The sequence below is a fragment of the Diceros bicornis genome, chromosome 31 (assembly GCF_020826845.1).
Source record: "Diceros bicornis minor isolate mBicDic1 chromosome 31, mDicBic1.mat.cur, whole genome shotgun sequence".
NCBI lineage: Eukaryota > Metazoa > Chordata > Mammalia > Perissodactyla > Rhinocerotidae > Diceros > Diceros bicornis.
Genome location: NC_080770.1, coordinates 21,543,931 through 21,559,125, shown reverse-complemented (window position 1 = coordinate 21,559,125; position 15,195 = coordinate 21,543,931). Strand labels below are relative to the sequence as shown.

The following is a 15,195-nucleotide window of genomic DNA, read 5'->3' as shown; positions in this document are numbered from 1 at the left end:
GGACTGGTTTATGAAAATTGACTGTCATTGGAATATAAATGAGAGGACTTAAAACTCATTTTGAATAAGAATTAAACAAAATCTTTAAGGGAAAAAATCTGAATTGAAAGAAGATGGAATAAGTCAACCAATGCGGAAAAAAACTGATGAAGCCAGAAAAAACAATAGAAAAAGGCTGTTTCATAATTCCACTCTTAATAGAGTGATTAGATATTATTAGATATTATTCCTCCATAATAAGCTCTAAATAACAATATTCACTTCTCATTATATCTGGTATCATTGCAGCCAAGTGTAAAAAATATATATTAAGATCTTATTTCTTTGATTGATTTTAACTGCACATCAGTTCATTTCTGAAGTTTCAAATCTCTTTTCCTAGAAACAGAGCAAAGTAATGGCAGAAAAAATTTAAGAGATTATATAAATACAATCATGTATCTACCCAGTTAACAGAAGAGGAAAATGTTGTTCAAAAACATTAGTGAATTAACCATTTTGAATTTACTATATCTGCAGATGGAGTGCAAATTCAAAACAGAAAACTCAAATATCACTATAATGATGGAGTTTGTTCTCTTGGGGTTTTCTGATATTCCCAATATCCAATGGATCCTTTTTGGGATGTTTTTAGTCATCTATCTGAGTATCCTGATGAGCAACAGCATCATAATACTGGTAACAAAAATTGACTCTGCTCTCTAGACCCCCATGTATTTTTTTCTCAGCAATTTTTCATTTTTAGAAATCTGTTATGTCACAGTCACTATCCCAAGAATGCTCATGGACCTTTTGACCCAGAAAGGAAACATTTCTTTCTTGGCCTGTGCTACGCAAATGTGTTTTGTTTTTATTCTTGGAGGCTCAGAGTGTCTCCTTCTGACAGCAATGGCCTATGACCGCTATGTGGCCATTTGTGACCCTCTGCACTATCCTCTAGTCGTGAACCACAAGGTCTGTGTCCAGCTGGTGGCTGCCTCCTGGATCAGTGGAGTTCCAGCTGTAGTTGGGCAAATATGTCAGATTTTCTCTCTGCCCTTTTGCGGGTCTAACAGAATTAATCATTTCTTCTGTGACATCCCCCCAATACTCAAGCTTGCTTGTGGAGACACATTTGTGAATGAAATAGCAGTCTATGTAGCTGCAGTGGTATTTACCATGGTTCCATTTCTTTTGATTGTTGTCTCCTATGGCAAAATTATCTCCAACATTCTGAAACTGTCATCAGCCAGAGGGAGGACTAAAGCCTTCTCCACCTGTTCCTCTCACCTGATGGTTGTAGTCTTATTCTACGGAACAGCTACTATTACTTATTTACAACCCAAACCTAATCAGTCTGAAAGAAGTGGGAAACTGATCTCTCTTTTCTATACCGTTTTGACCCCAACGTTGAATCCTATTATATATACGCTGAGGAACAAAGACATTATGGTGGCACTGAGAAAACGAGTAAGTTATTATTGTGACTCAAAGACTTGAAATTATAGAAGGAATTTGCTAATATGTTTGTCATGTAGATACAACAGAAAATATCTTCTACTTTTGTTCCTGTGTTCCTAAACAATAATAATTAATATCATCATAGCAACCTCACATTATGTTACCAGACCTTAGTTTCATTGGGTTTAATTAAGGGCTTTTGTATAATCAAAGCACAAATTATCTCAATTGCAATGATCTAATTTGAAGATCCATCTTTCCTCTCACTATGAACTAGTGAGTTAAGAGAGTGCCTGAACACACAATGATAGTTAACCGAGTGTGTCGTATAACGAGGAATTAGGGTCATGCTCTGTGATAAATTTTCTTATCTTTCCCACTCTTTCAGATATATTTGCTGCCCTTCTCTGTTCCTATGACTGGACTTAGCCAATGAGAAAAACCAGCAGCAGCTAAGACGGTGGAAGCAGGGGAATCTTAGTGTTTATTTTGCATTTTTCCTTGTTTGTATCTCGTCACGGTCCATGTTGCTTATAACTACAAACCTTGAGGCTGTTCTCTCCTCCATCCCAGCACTTTCTGTTCTCTGGTAACATCATTCCCTATCCTTGTAGCTTCAGGTTTTGCTTTGGTAATATCTATTTAGTATTAGAAGTTTCTGGATTTTTCACTATAAACTATCCATATCAATGTGCAGTGGTTGAATATTGGCCCCTCTAAATATATATCCCTCTAGAATCTGTAACTGTGACTTCATTTGGGAAAAAAAAAAAAGGCCTTTGAAGTGATAATTAAGGTTTTTGAAATGAGATCATCCTGGTTGAATGTGGGCACTAAATCCTACAACCAGTGTCCTTATGAGACAGGAAGGCAGAGCAAGTCTAGAAAATAAATATGGAAACACAGAGAAGAATACCATGTGAATATGGAGCAGAGATTGGAGTGATGTAGTCATGAACCAAGTAAGGTCAAGAGCCACCGAAAGCTGGAAGAAGCGAGGAAGGATTCTCCCTTAGAGCCTTCAGAGGGAGGGAGACTCTGCCAACGCTGTGATTTGGACTCTAGCTTCTAGATCTGTGAGAGACTAAATTTTTGTTGTTTTAAGCCACTCAATTTGTGGTAATTTATTACAGTAGATCTAGGAAAGTAACGCACCACGTAAACAGACCTTTCATCGAAGTGCTTTTATATGAATTCTCTGGAACGAAATCTATGTCTTTTGGGGGCAGTAATTTTGCATTCTTTTTCTTTTTAAAGAAAAATCAGAATACTTATACATTTATTTTAAAAACTGTATCAGTGAAACCTCATCTTGTAGAAATAATATTTGTCCAAGAATGATTATTACATATATTTGTTTAAGAATGTTTATGAAACATGTGTTTGTTCAAAAATGGTTATTAAAAGTTTTTTATAGTGCAAAAGAAAACTGGAAGCAAAGGGAAGACACTCTCAGTTAGAAGCTATTAAGACACTGGAGTACAGTGTTTTAGAGCTGCTTTGCTGGAGAAATTCCAAGTTTTCTGGACATGTGAGAAAGAATGTAAATGTATGTATAAAACATAACTCTACTTTTGTAAAACAAAGAAGGATAGCATTCCATAATTTCATATAACATTTTACATGTGCATGTCAGTAGCGGGTGTGTATGCACATTAACAGTATGTGGGAGGACGTGGATTAGAAGAGAATATTAGCTTCCTCACAGTGGCAGGATTCCAAATAATTTCTGATTTATTTATTATAATTTTGTTTATAGTTTGGATTTATTACAAACAGAATGCAATATGTAAATCACAAGAAATAATAACTTTTTATTCAGAAAATATAAAACTACATGGCAAAGAAAATTCTTGCATTTCTCCCTTTCTTATTGCTAGTAAATGTCTTAAAGAATATTTCGCATCTAGCAGAGAAATTTCAGAATCAGCCAAAACATCTTTCATTTTTGAAAGAAACAACAGATTTTTATGAACTAAAAGGAATTAGAATATATAACAGAATCATTTCTTTAAAAAATAACTAAGCGGCCTCTAACAATAGATACAGAGATGGATAAATTTAAGATTATCAAAATGGACATAGTTGGAAAAAAATGACTGTCAGTAAGCACTGAATGTTGATAACGTTACAATCTTCAAATCAAAAAAGGAAAGAGAAAATGTCAAAAGTATTGACTCAATGAAGGGATTCTCAGTATTTGACTAATCAAAAAGATGATAAACAATATAAAAAATTACACAAATATTGACAAATATGATTTTTTTTATTAATTGACAAATAAAAAAATTGAATGTCTTTGATATCAGAGATTATGTAAGTGGTAAATTTATAAATTGGGCATATGTCTCTTTTTCAGTATCAAAAAGTGTATAAAAATGTTTTCATGTACCTGCTGACAACAATAAACAAATTCAAAAATAAAGTAAGAAGAGCAAAAAATTTACATACTTAAAAAACACTAAAAATGTTGGAAATTAAAGCGCTTAAAAAATTAGGTTTAGGGTCTGGCCCCGTGGCTTCGAGTTTAAGTGCGCGTGCTCCGCTATTGGTGGCCGGTTCAGATCCTGGGCGTGCACCGATGCACCGCTTCTCCGGCCATGCTGAGGCCGAGTCCCACATACAGCAACTAGAAGGATGTGCAACTATGACGTACAACTATCTACTGGGGGGCTTTGGGGGAAAAAAAGGAGGAGGATTAGGCAATGGATGTTAGCCCAAGGCCAGTCTTCCTCAGCAAAAAAGAGGAGGATTAGCACGGATGTTAGCTCAGGGCTGATCTTCCTCACAAAAAAAAAAAAAGAAAAGAAAAAATTAGGTTTATATGAAATAAATTAAGATACTATAAATCTATTTATAGTTAATGACAATAAAATAGTTATGTTAATTTTTTGAAATTTCACCGTCAATCCAAATAAGAAAATATATACCTCTGAATACGCCAAATAATTAAACAAATATTTCTAAACAAATATTTCCAAATAAAAATGTTATTAAACCTAAAAGAAAACAAACACATTTGCATTGTTTTCTCCAGTTTGATAATTTGAAAGGATTCATCAGACTCCACAGACTGTACTCACACAAGTATTGTATTTAAAGGCAAAGAACATGGTGCCAGGCTCCGGCCATTTCCACCCCCCCAGCACTAAGTGCAGCTCATGCACAGAGGGCACTTCTGGAGTCCCCCGAAGCCACCATGCACCACTGCGCACGTGCCATTCCCTCTAATACAGGGAAGAACTAGAGATCTGAGAGACCCTCAGCAACAGGAACTTTCCATGGCCCTTTTTCTCCCATATGGAAGAGTGCACGTTTACTTGAGATCTGATGAGCTGTGTAAGGAATCTAGGTTTCTAGAGAGTTCAGAGAACAGGGGGAGTTGGGCTGCATTATGAATTCTCTTGGTCATGTGATCAAGCCAGGATTGTCGAAGTCTTTAGGACAGTTGCAAACCATCAATAAAGAAACTGACTAGTGTCTCCAGAGTAGTATTAGACCTTACACAGCACGTCACAAAGTCCGCTGGCCTTATCTTAGCCAAGAGTAAAATAGGAGGCATCCAGACACTCCCAGAGAAAAAGATAGAACATTTCCAAGCCAGGTGTATATCAACTTTATCTCCACAATGGTAATGATTAAATTCAATATCTGTTAAATTACTGCATTAGTTCCCTAATCACCACACACTCAGCAACTTAAAACAACACAAATTTACTATCTCAGTTTCTATAGGTCAGAAACTTGGCATGGTGTGGCTTTTTTCTCTGGTTAGGATCTCAGAGGCTGAAATCAAGGTGCTGGCTGTGTGGAATTCTTGTCTTAAGGCTCTGGAAAAGAAAATTTGATTCTAGGTTCTTGGAAGAATCCGGTTACTTGAGGTTATGAGACCGAGGTCCATTTTCCTTGCTGGATGTCAGCTAGGGACGACTATTAGTTCCTAGAAGCCAATGGCATTCTATGTCTCCTACCTTCTTCCATTTCCCTCACCCTGAATCTCTGATTTTTTTCTGGCTCTGGCTGCTATATCTAGATTTAAAGGACTTATGTCATTAGGTCAGGCTCACCTGGATAACCTCTTCACTTTAAGGTCAGTTAATATTGGACCTTAATGACATCTGGAAGATGCCTTTACAATAATGCCTATATTAGCATTTGGTTGAACAGCAAGGAGGCGGTGTGTGTATCGCAGGGAGCAGAAATCTTTGGCAATCTTGGAATTGTACCTACCACAGTTACTAAATAAACAAATGCCAAAATCAGAAGAAATTACAAGCATATATAAAAGCAAAAATTAAATAAAATATTGAAAATTGGAATTAGCTAAATTTGATGGAGCAGTTCTTTGAAAAACACAGCCAAGCAGCTGGATAAGTTGTATTGAAGGAGGACAAAGCAAACATTGTCACTACTAGGACTACAAGAGAAAATATGATCCCACGAACTGATGTTATTTGTTTAAAATGTAAGACAGTCTTTTATATATAGCATTGCTGAAACTACAAATAATAGAAAAAAATGCATAGTATTCGAAGAAAACATGAATTCCACAAATAGGTAAATATGTTCATACATATATACATATATACATTCATAATTGTAGTAAAACCACAATTGTAACCATGACCAATCAAAGTTTAGCATTGCTTAACATTTTAAAGTCATTTAATTTAGTTGATTTTGAGAATATTGTACTCAATTCGCACTGTAAGCTAGATGTCATTTTAGGGGCTTGATATAATTTGTCGCAGTAATGATTCAAAGAAAAAGGCACAGCATTTTCTTGAAAAATATGAAAGCGACTTGAAAATTTATCTCACTTTCATTTAAAAATTTAGAAATTGAGGCAATCAAGGGGAGTTTGGTCTTTGAATCAAATAGAGAGAGAGAGGGGAGAAAAAAAGAACATGGATCAAACATCTCATTGTAAATGAAAATGTGATATAGGTTTTTTCTCCTCTGATGTATTTTAGATTTAAGATATTTGTATTTAACACAGACTGGAGATATACCTTGAAAGAGAACCCATATTGTTGGTGGCAAAAAAAATCATAATTTTCCAGCCAGGATTGTAGTAGCTAAAAAAAAAAAGAAATAGATCACATAAATACAGCACGCACATGTAATGGTCGAGAAGTCTAGTGTTGCTCTATTCCAAGGCCCAGACAGAAGAATCAAGGGAGAAACATTAAAAAAAGTGGATGTAAGAAAGAGTCTCACATGCGCAATTTTGAGTTTTAATACTCTCCTGTGAATATCACAATTATGTGATGCTGCTTTCTCAAGGGCATTCTTGCTCCTGGCCAAGATCTGGTATCAGGTGGTAGGGTGGATGGTCAGGGGACCTGAATTCCACAGGGTGACTGTCCAGAAGAATGGTTTTGTCCAGAATGTCTGGAAAAACAAATTAGAATGAGTGAAGTTAAACATTAAGGTGATACATGGGAAATAAATAAAACCAGTAGAATAAGAGGAATGGGTTTGTTTAGAGACAACTTGGTATTTTGAAAGCACAGATAGTCTAAAATAGATACGAGTTTCAGTTGTAAGAAAAATATCAATTTCTTATTAAAACAAAAATTTTTTACATAATATATGTAGATATAGATAGGTAGATAGGTACATAGATAGATAGATAGATAGATAGATATAAGCATATGTACTTAAACTGTTCTACTGAGGGGAAAAAAACAGTTTTAACTAAATCCAGAAGAAAAAGTATAACAGTTTGTGTCAATATGAGTTTTGTATTGATATTCTGTATTATTTTAGAACACTGTAAGACTGAGAATCAAGATTCAACAGCTACTCAACGTGTAAAGTTTTTATGCTCAAAATTTGCACTCACATCAAAGCTGAAAATTTGGATTTCCCATTTTCATTATAATAGGGGAAACTGAAAACAAAATTGATACTGAAACACGTTGGTGATTATAGAACCCTGTATAAGTACAGCATGTTTGTGTTACTCGATTAGGTAGATAACTGAAACCTATTTGGACCAAATCCCTTTTATTTATTTATTTATTTATTTTGTGAGGAAGATCAGCCCTGAGCCAACATCCATGCTAATCCTCCTTTTTTTGCTGTGGAAGACCGGCTCTGAGCTAACACCTATTGCCAATCCTCCTCCTTTTTTTTTCCCCCCAAAGCCCCAGTAGATAGTAGTACGTCATAGTTGCACATCCTTCTAGTTGCTGTATGTGGGACACGGCCTCAGCATGGCTGGAGAAGCGGTGCGTCGGTGCACTCCCAGGACCTGACCTGGGCCGCCAGTAGCAGAGTGCACACACACAACCGCTAAGCCACGGGGCCGGTCCCCAAATCCCTTTTAATAAGCAAAATACAGGTTTATGTTTATTTATATATGCTTCTATGACTCACTACAGAAGAAGATGTATACTATATTAAGGGGGATTAGACCTACAATTTTTTTTAAAACATAATTTTCTAGAAGTCGTTTTTGTTATTAAGAAGTGTAGAATTAAAATGATAATTTACAAATGAAGAGACTTCTCATTTCTTAGTCATCTTTTCATTTTTTTCTCCCTCATAGGATGGTTTGTTATATTTTAAAAGTTTTTAGAACTAAAAACTTTAAGCCAACACTTCAGTATTTGATCTTTTGGGTAACTGTCTAATAATTATATTTTATAATTAATACTGTTTAATATTAATACTGTTCAGTTTGGATTTCCATATGCTTCATCTCAGATATATTATTAAAATAGGAAATTTTTGATGAGAACAACTAGCTAATGGCCGATATAGAGACACTTCAGGTTACAGGGACTAGGCAGAGTTCCTGAAATCATATCAGCTATGCAATTTATTCCATTATTAATAAACCAACCAATAGGTCAAAATAGGTTTATCGAATATCTGCTGCATGATGGGATATGGCAAATGAAAGATCTTGAAATATAATGCCTGGTGATAATGATGATTATTTGGTTTTGATACATAAATGAAACAGGAATACAATTTTAAAGCAAAGTTCATGCTACTATAGGTGAGGAAAGACATGTGCAGTACTTGCAAAAAGCTCCATGGAAGCGTTGCATCACTGAAAAATAAAATTCAAACTTTTATGGTGAGCATTCTGCTGGGAATTGTGACAGATATAAGAGTTTCTGCTGTAAGATTCTGTTTGTTAATATATGGAGTAAAAAGACTCGCTTTGCTCTGTCCACAAATGAGGAATGAAAATGCATATTTCTAGAACGCTTCAATTCCATTTAAATGCAAACCTACTATTACACAATAAATATGTTGATATGTTTCAAATTTAGCATGCATTCACCACTGGAATCAGTTTTGTGCTTTGATGTTAGGATATAAAATGCTGGAATTTGAATTGAGGTAGAAATTTTATAGTACTAATTCCTCAAACTCCTCCAGTAAATAGAAAACAAACCAAAAGGATAGATGACTAATTTCACTATTTTTACAGATGGAACACCAAAAAACCCAAACAGAATCTAATTTCACTTCAATGATGGAGTTTGTTCTTTAGGGATTCTCAATCTCTGGATACTTCCTCTTGTGATCTTTTTCTTGCCTATGTGGTAATCCTCATGGGAAATGGCATAATTATTCCCATAACCAGAGTTGACCAGGCTCTCCAAACACCCATGTATTTTTTCCTCAGTAGTTTCTCTTTCTTGGAAATTTGTTATTTATCTATCACTCTTCCTAGAATACTCATAAACCTTTGGACCCAGAAAATAAATATTTATTTTTTTGCCTGTGTCACAAAAATATATTTTGCCTTCATGCTTAGAAACATAGAATGCTTTCTCCTGACAGCGATGGCCTATGACCTCTACACAGCCATTTGTCACGTTCTGCAATATCCTCTGGTTGTGAACACAAGCTCCGTATCCAGCTGATGGTGACGAGCTCTGGGATCAGTGGAGTTCCAGTTGAGAAGGGCAGACATGCCAGATTTTCTCTTTGTCATTTTGTGGATCTAACCAAATCCGTCACTTCTTCTGTGACATCCCCTCAATTCTCAAGTTGGCCTGTGGGGACACTTTTCTGAATGAGATGTTGGTCTTTACAGTTGCTGTGCTGTTTGTAATTATCCCTTTTCTGTTGATACTCGGCTCCTGCAGTAAAATCATCTCCACCATCTCGAAGTTACCATCAGCAAGAGGAAGACCCAAAGCTTTCTCCACCTGCTCATCTCACGTGATAGTTGTGACTTTATTCTGTGGATACAGGATCGTTACATATTTATGACCCAATCCAAACATTGTTCCAGGACAGACAAATTTCTATCTCTTTTCTATACCATTGTCACCCTGATGATTCACCCCACGATATACACTCTGAGTAAAAAGGATGTCATGATGGCCTTGAGAAAATGCTTAATGTATTCATCTCTGATTTGAATTTATCACTTGTTTTCCCACTTAATTCTGCTGTTGTCTAACCAGAAGTTATCTTCCTACCTTGATATGGATTGATTATCCTTACTCATTCTTGAACTTGCCATTTTATGTTGGACTTGCTGATATCAGGGTTATATCCCAAGTGGTATTTACAGTAAGAAACTAATTTTTTTTAGCAAATGTCATATTTAGTGAACTAGTCTGTCAGCCCAAATTCACTGCCAGTTTGAGACTGTTTACTGAAAAATAGAGTCTCATTTATCTTGTGATTCATGTCCCAAAAAGTATTGGGACATGAATCACAAGATAAACACAAATGAAGTTCTTAGCAGTGTAACTTTTGTAATTGAAAGAATGACCCCAAACCATTTTGTTCCTTCCTGGCTCACCATGGCAACACAAACATAGCTCATTGGATGCTTTGCTTGTTTGTCTTATATATTTCCAAGTCCATCCTTCAAGGTTAAGATAAAATTTCTTATACTTTAAATGCAGATTCAAATTTCTCCTACTCCTGGAAAAATTCTGAAACCCCAGAATTTTTTGACAGAATTTTTAGACTCAAAACTTCGAATTATACTAGCAAAAACATCAATGGCAGCTATTTTGTTTCCCATAACATATAATCAGTGAGGAGGCCATATAGAGTAATTTTACCTAATTAGAAGTCAACTTATGACTAAATTTTTGGCTCACTTTACTCAGTCAGTCAATTAATAGTCACTGAGCACTTACTAGAGGCCAAGAATCATAATAAATATCAAAGACAGGAAACAAATGATTAATTTAATCATCTTAGCTTAGTCTCTTTATTAGGATTTATGAAGCTATCCTAAAATCTTATCAAAAATAAACTCACAGCTGATGTTTATTGACATTTGTTGTTAATTAATATTATTTTTATGTTATTTTTTTTTTAAAAATGATTAACTTGCATATGTTTCATTACACCACTCCATCTGCTCTGTCAAGGGAATGGCACACCACTATCTACTTAATCTGGACAGAAAGAGCAAAATGCTCTATAATTATCATTCCAAGGCATATTCTATAAGTCAATTTATTTTTAATCATATATTTTTATTCTTTTCTTCACATCATTGTCTATTAATTATTTATTACTTCCTTTAATTTTCTGGGCCAGCTATTGTGCTATATTTGGGGTCAAAAAAAGGTAAACAAAATCAGAAATGATGCCGGCATGCAGGGAGCTAACTCTCCAATGGAAGAAATAATCATTAATCAAACAAGTAAAATAAAACTAACAGCCATGAAATCTGATCACTACTAAATTCTGAAATATATTCCTCAGAGTTTATATTTGAAAAGAAGTCTGGGCTTGGATTTTTTATTTGATTGCTTGTTTGTGTGTTTACTGAAACAATAAAATAACCTTATGATTATATCTAGTTATTTTTCTCTTTCCATCAATATAACATTTTAGGATGTTAGAAATCTCCTAAACTGAAAACAACACAGAATATGGAATTTATAGATGGAAACTACACCTTGGTGATCGAGTGTATTCTATTAGGGTTTCCGACTGGCGCTGGACTGCAGATTGTCCTATCCCTCGCGTTTCTGACATTGTATGGTATGATTCTAAATGGGAAATGTAGGATTGATGACGTTAATCAGGATCGACCGGCACCTTCAAACCCCCATATATTTTTTCCTTAGCAACCTATCCTTTGTGGACCTTTGTTATTCCTCAGTCATTGTTCCCAAAATGCTGGTCAATTTCCTCTCAGTGAACAAATCTATTTCCTATTATGGCTGTGCTCTGCAGTTTTATTTTTTCTGTACTTTTGCAGATACAGAATCCTTTATCTTGGCTGCCATGGCGTATGATCGCTATGTTGCCATCTGTAGCCCTTTACTCTACACAGTTGTCATGTCTCGGAGCAGCTGTGTAGGGCTGATTGTCTTGTCATACATTGGAGGCAGCATGAGTTCCCTGGTTCACACATCTTTTGCTTTTATTCTGAAACACTGTGATAAAAATGTCATCAACCATTTTTTTCTGTGACTTCCCTCCTCTGCTTAAGCTATCCTGCACAGACACATCAATTAATGAGTGGCTTCTCTCCACATATGGCAGCTCAGTGGAAATGATCTGTTTCATTGTCATCATCATCTCGTACTTTTTATTCTTCTCTCAGTCTTAAAGATCTGCTCTTTCAGTGGGAGGAAGAAAACCTTCTCCACGTGTGCCTCTCACCTGACGTCTGTGGCCATATATCAGGGGACTCTTCTCTTCATTTACTCACCACCCAGCTACCTCTATTCTCCCAACACTCATAAAATTATCTCAGTGTTCTACACCATTATCATCCCCGTGCTGAATCCGTTGATTTATAGTTTTAGAAGTAAGGATGTGAAAGACGCTGCTAAGAAAGCCATAAAATCAAAGGTAGATTCCTCCAGAGATATAACATTTCAAGATTTATCTAAATCCTCAATTAGAAACTCTAATCGGGAACCTGCAACAACCTCACCAGCACACCCACAATTTCTCACACAATTGAGATTTTATCAGACAATTGTTTTTTTTGCTCAGTCAAATGCACGTCATAACCCCATGACATAAGAAAACATTTGAAAGTTTCAAAATTGCTGCTAAATAGTAGATTACTCTTCAATGATTATTAGCTTAGAGTTAATGCTAAAATGGGTTATATCAGGCTGTCTTAATGGATATAGTAAATACCTCAGAAAAGTGTGTGTGTGTGTTCACCTGTAGAATGTCTCATTTACAAGGGTAGATTACTTGATGAGGGAAGAAGTCAGATTCCCTTGATTCATATGTCAGCACTGTACGCAGCTAGGCAGTGGCACCTTGAATAAGTTACTTAATTTTTCTATGCCTCAGTTAACTTACCTGTAAAATGGGGAGAATATGGTACCTATGTCATCGATTGTTGGATGATTAACTGAATAAATGCTGAGAATAGTTCTTGTGCCATTTTGAGCACTAGTAGATGTTAATTACATATATTTTATCATAACTAATCTTAATTAGAATGTATGTTCTACAGCAAGATGCTGAGAGTCAGGAATGTTAGGAAGGCAATAATACAAAATCAAATACATTTTCTTAAGTGTAGTTTAATAATATGTTGATAACTTTCTACACTCAATCTACTCCAAAGTAATTTGGAATCTTTTTCTAAGTATCAGCTTGAATAATATAGGTTAATTGCAAGGAAAAATATTTGTTTTCCTTTCTATCTTTTATTTTTTATACACAAAAGTATTACTGAGAGTGTGGAACATTCTCTGGCATCTCAGAAACAGAATCAGCTACCTAACGTATCACCTGTGTCCTCGTGGGGAGATCATTCCACTTGCCGTGGTGGGATACCACACAGGAAACGTGCATTTGAAGACTGAAATTGTAGGACATGTATTGCAAAATGTATTTCAGTAACTTATATTTTTTGCTGTACATTGTTCATTATCATTATTAATTTTGACTATGATAATAAATATTTACAAGCTTTGACCTGGAAATATCAAGTTTAAAAGTGCATTTAAACCCATGCACTGTGTATTATAAAAATACACAAGATACAAACCAAATCACTGTCAGTTTTAAATTCCCCTAAGAACCCCTTCTTTGGATTTCTGACCAACAATGCTTCTGCTGAGTATTTTTTTTTGTTTCATTTGATAAGAGGAAAACACAGTCACTCACAACTACACAAGCACACCTACATTTTGTAGTACTAAATTGTTTCATATTTGAGTGAAGCAATACTTAAACAGCACACATATAGAAAGAAGAGTGACAGATATTTCAATCTCAGGTCATTGTGAAAGCAACACTAGCTCTGGGACCTTTGGAAGTAGTCATATCACCCCAGATATCAAGATGGCAGACGAAGGGTCAAGAAGTATGGGGAATAGCATTGCTATCTCCCGGGAAGTATTTAGGAAGGATATAAAAGTGAAACTTCCAGTATTTCTCAATTTGCAAAGAATTAGTAAGGATAATCACACACTAAAATTATTTTTAGAAAAACAGTGTAACTCCGCTTCTTTAGAAAAAGTATTATCCATGCAAACATGTTTAAATGAATCATACTTGTCCATATGAGCTATATTAGTAGAAAAAAAATCCCCCAATCCAGTGTATTTCTACTCTTAGTTCATCAGCCTCCACTTTTAGCAGTCTGAATTACTTGGCAATAAATATTTAGAAAGCAATTACTTTTACCAATCCTTGTTTTAGAGACTTTAGGCAATACAGGAAATAAACACTGATCTTATTCTTGAAGCTAATAACTATGGTAGAGAAATTCTTTATTTTTTTTGTTGTTGTTGTTAAGAAGATCAGCCCTGTGTTAGCATCTGCCAATCCTCCTCTTTTTTTGCTGAGGAAGACTGGCCCTGGGCTAATATCCGTGCCCATCCTCCTCCACTTTATATGGGAAGCTGCCACAGCACGGCTTGCCCAGCGGTGCGTCAGTGCACGCCCGGGATCCGAACTGGCGAACCCTGGGCTGCTGCAGCAGAAAGCGCACACCCAACTGCTTGCGCCACTGGGCCGGCCTCGAGAAATTCTTATATGAAGAAAGTAAACATAATTTGAGAGAATACTAAATGTAGAGGATGTGATTAAGTCGTAAAATCAATGAAATGTATGTGAATGACATGTGGTGAGGGGATGAGAGTAAAAACATGCTTGGTGATGAAAGTGGTCTTGAAAGGGAGCATTAACAGAACGTTTATAGCATCATTATTCATAATAGCCAAAAAGAATAAACAACCCAAATGTTCATCAACTGATAATTGTATCAACAAAATGTGTTATATCTATACATGAAATATTATTCAGCCATAAAATGATACAAAATTCGCACACTTGCAAAAACATGGATGAACCTTGAAAACAAGATGCTGAGTGAAAGAAACCTAATACAAAAAAACACATATTGCATGATTCTGTTTATATGAGAAGTCCAGAACAGGCAAACACAAAGAAACAGAAAGTAGATTAGTGGTTACCAGAAGCTGCGGAGAGGGGAGAGAGAGAAGAGACTGCTAATAGATATGGGTTCCTTATTGGAATGATGAATGAAAAATGTTCTGGAATTAGATAGTGGTGATGGTGGTACAACCTTGTGAATATACTGAAACCCAAAGAAGTATACACGTTAAAGGTGTGTATTTATCGTATAAGAATCGTATTTTCAAACAAAAGAAAAAAATACCATTGAAGGTTAGCAATATTCACAAATATGGTCATAAAAGACAATGTTTCAAAAATGGAAGAAAAAAATGAACACTAGAAAGGAGGTGGAAACGATTAAGTAGGTTCTATTGAGTATCTTTGGGTGTCTGTTGTGACTGGGAA

The 15,195-nt window shown here is 35.5% G+C and overlaps 1 protein-coding gene and 2 pseudogenes across 1 annotated transcript; all 3 read left to right on the top strand.

Moving 5' to 3' along the window:
• Positions 1 to 501: 501 nt before the first annotated feature.
• Positions 502 to 1,479, top strand: LOC131395447 (olfactory receptor 10AG1-like). Its single transcript, XM_058527318.1, is given in 1 exon segment — positions 502 to 1,479. A coding segment is annotated over 1 exon segment (960 nt). The 5' UTR covers positions 502 to 519.
• Positions 1,480 to 9,004: 7,525 nt separating this feature from the next.
• LOC131395446 (olfactory receptor 10AG1-like) lies at positions 9,005 to 9,836 on the top strand (annotated as a pseudogene).
• Positions 9,837 to 11,318: 1,482 nt separating this feature from the next.
• LOC131395445 (olfactory receptor 5I1-like) lies at positions 11,319 to 12,426 on the top strand (annotated as a pseudogene).
• The last annotated feature ends 2,769 nt before the right edge of the window (positions 12,427 to 15,195 follow it).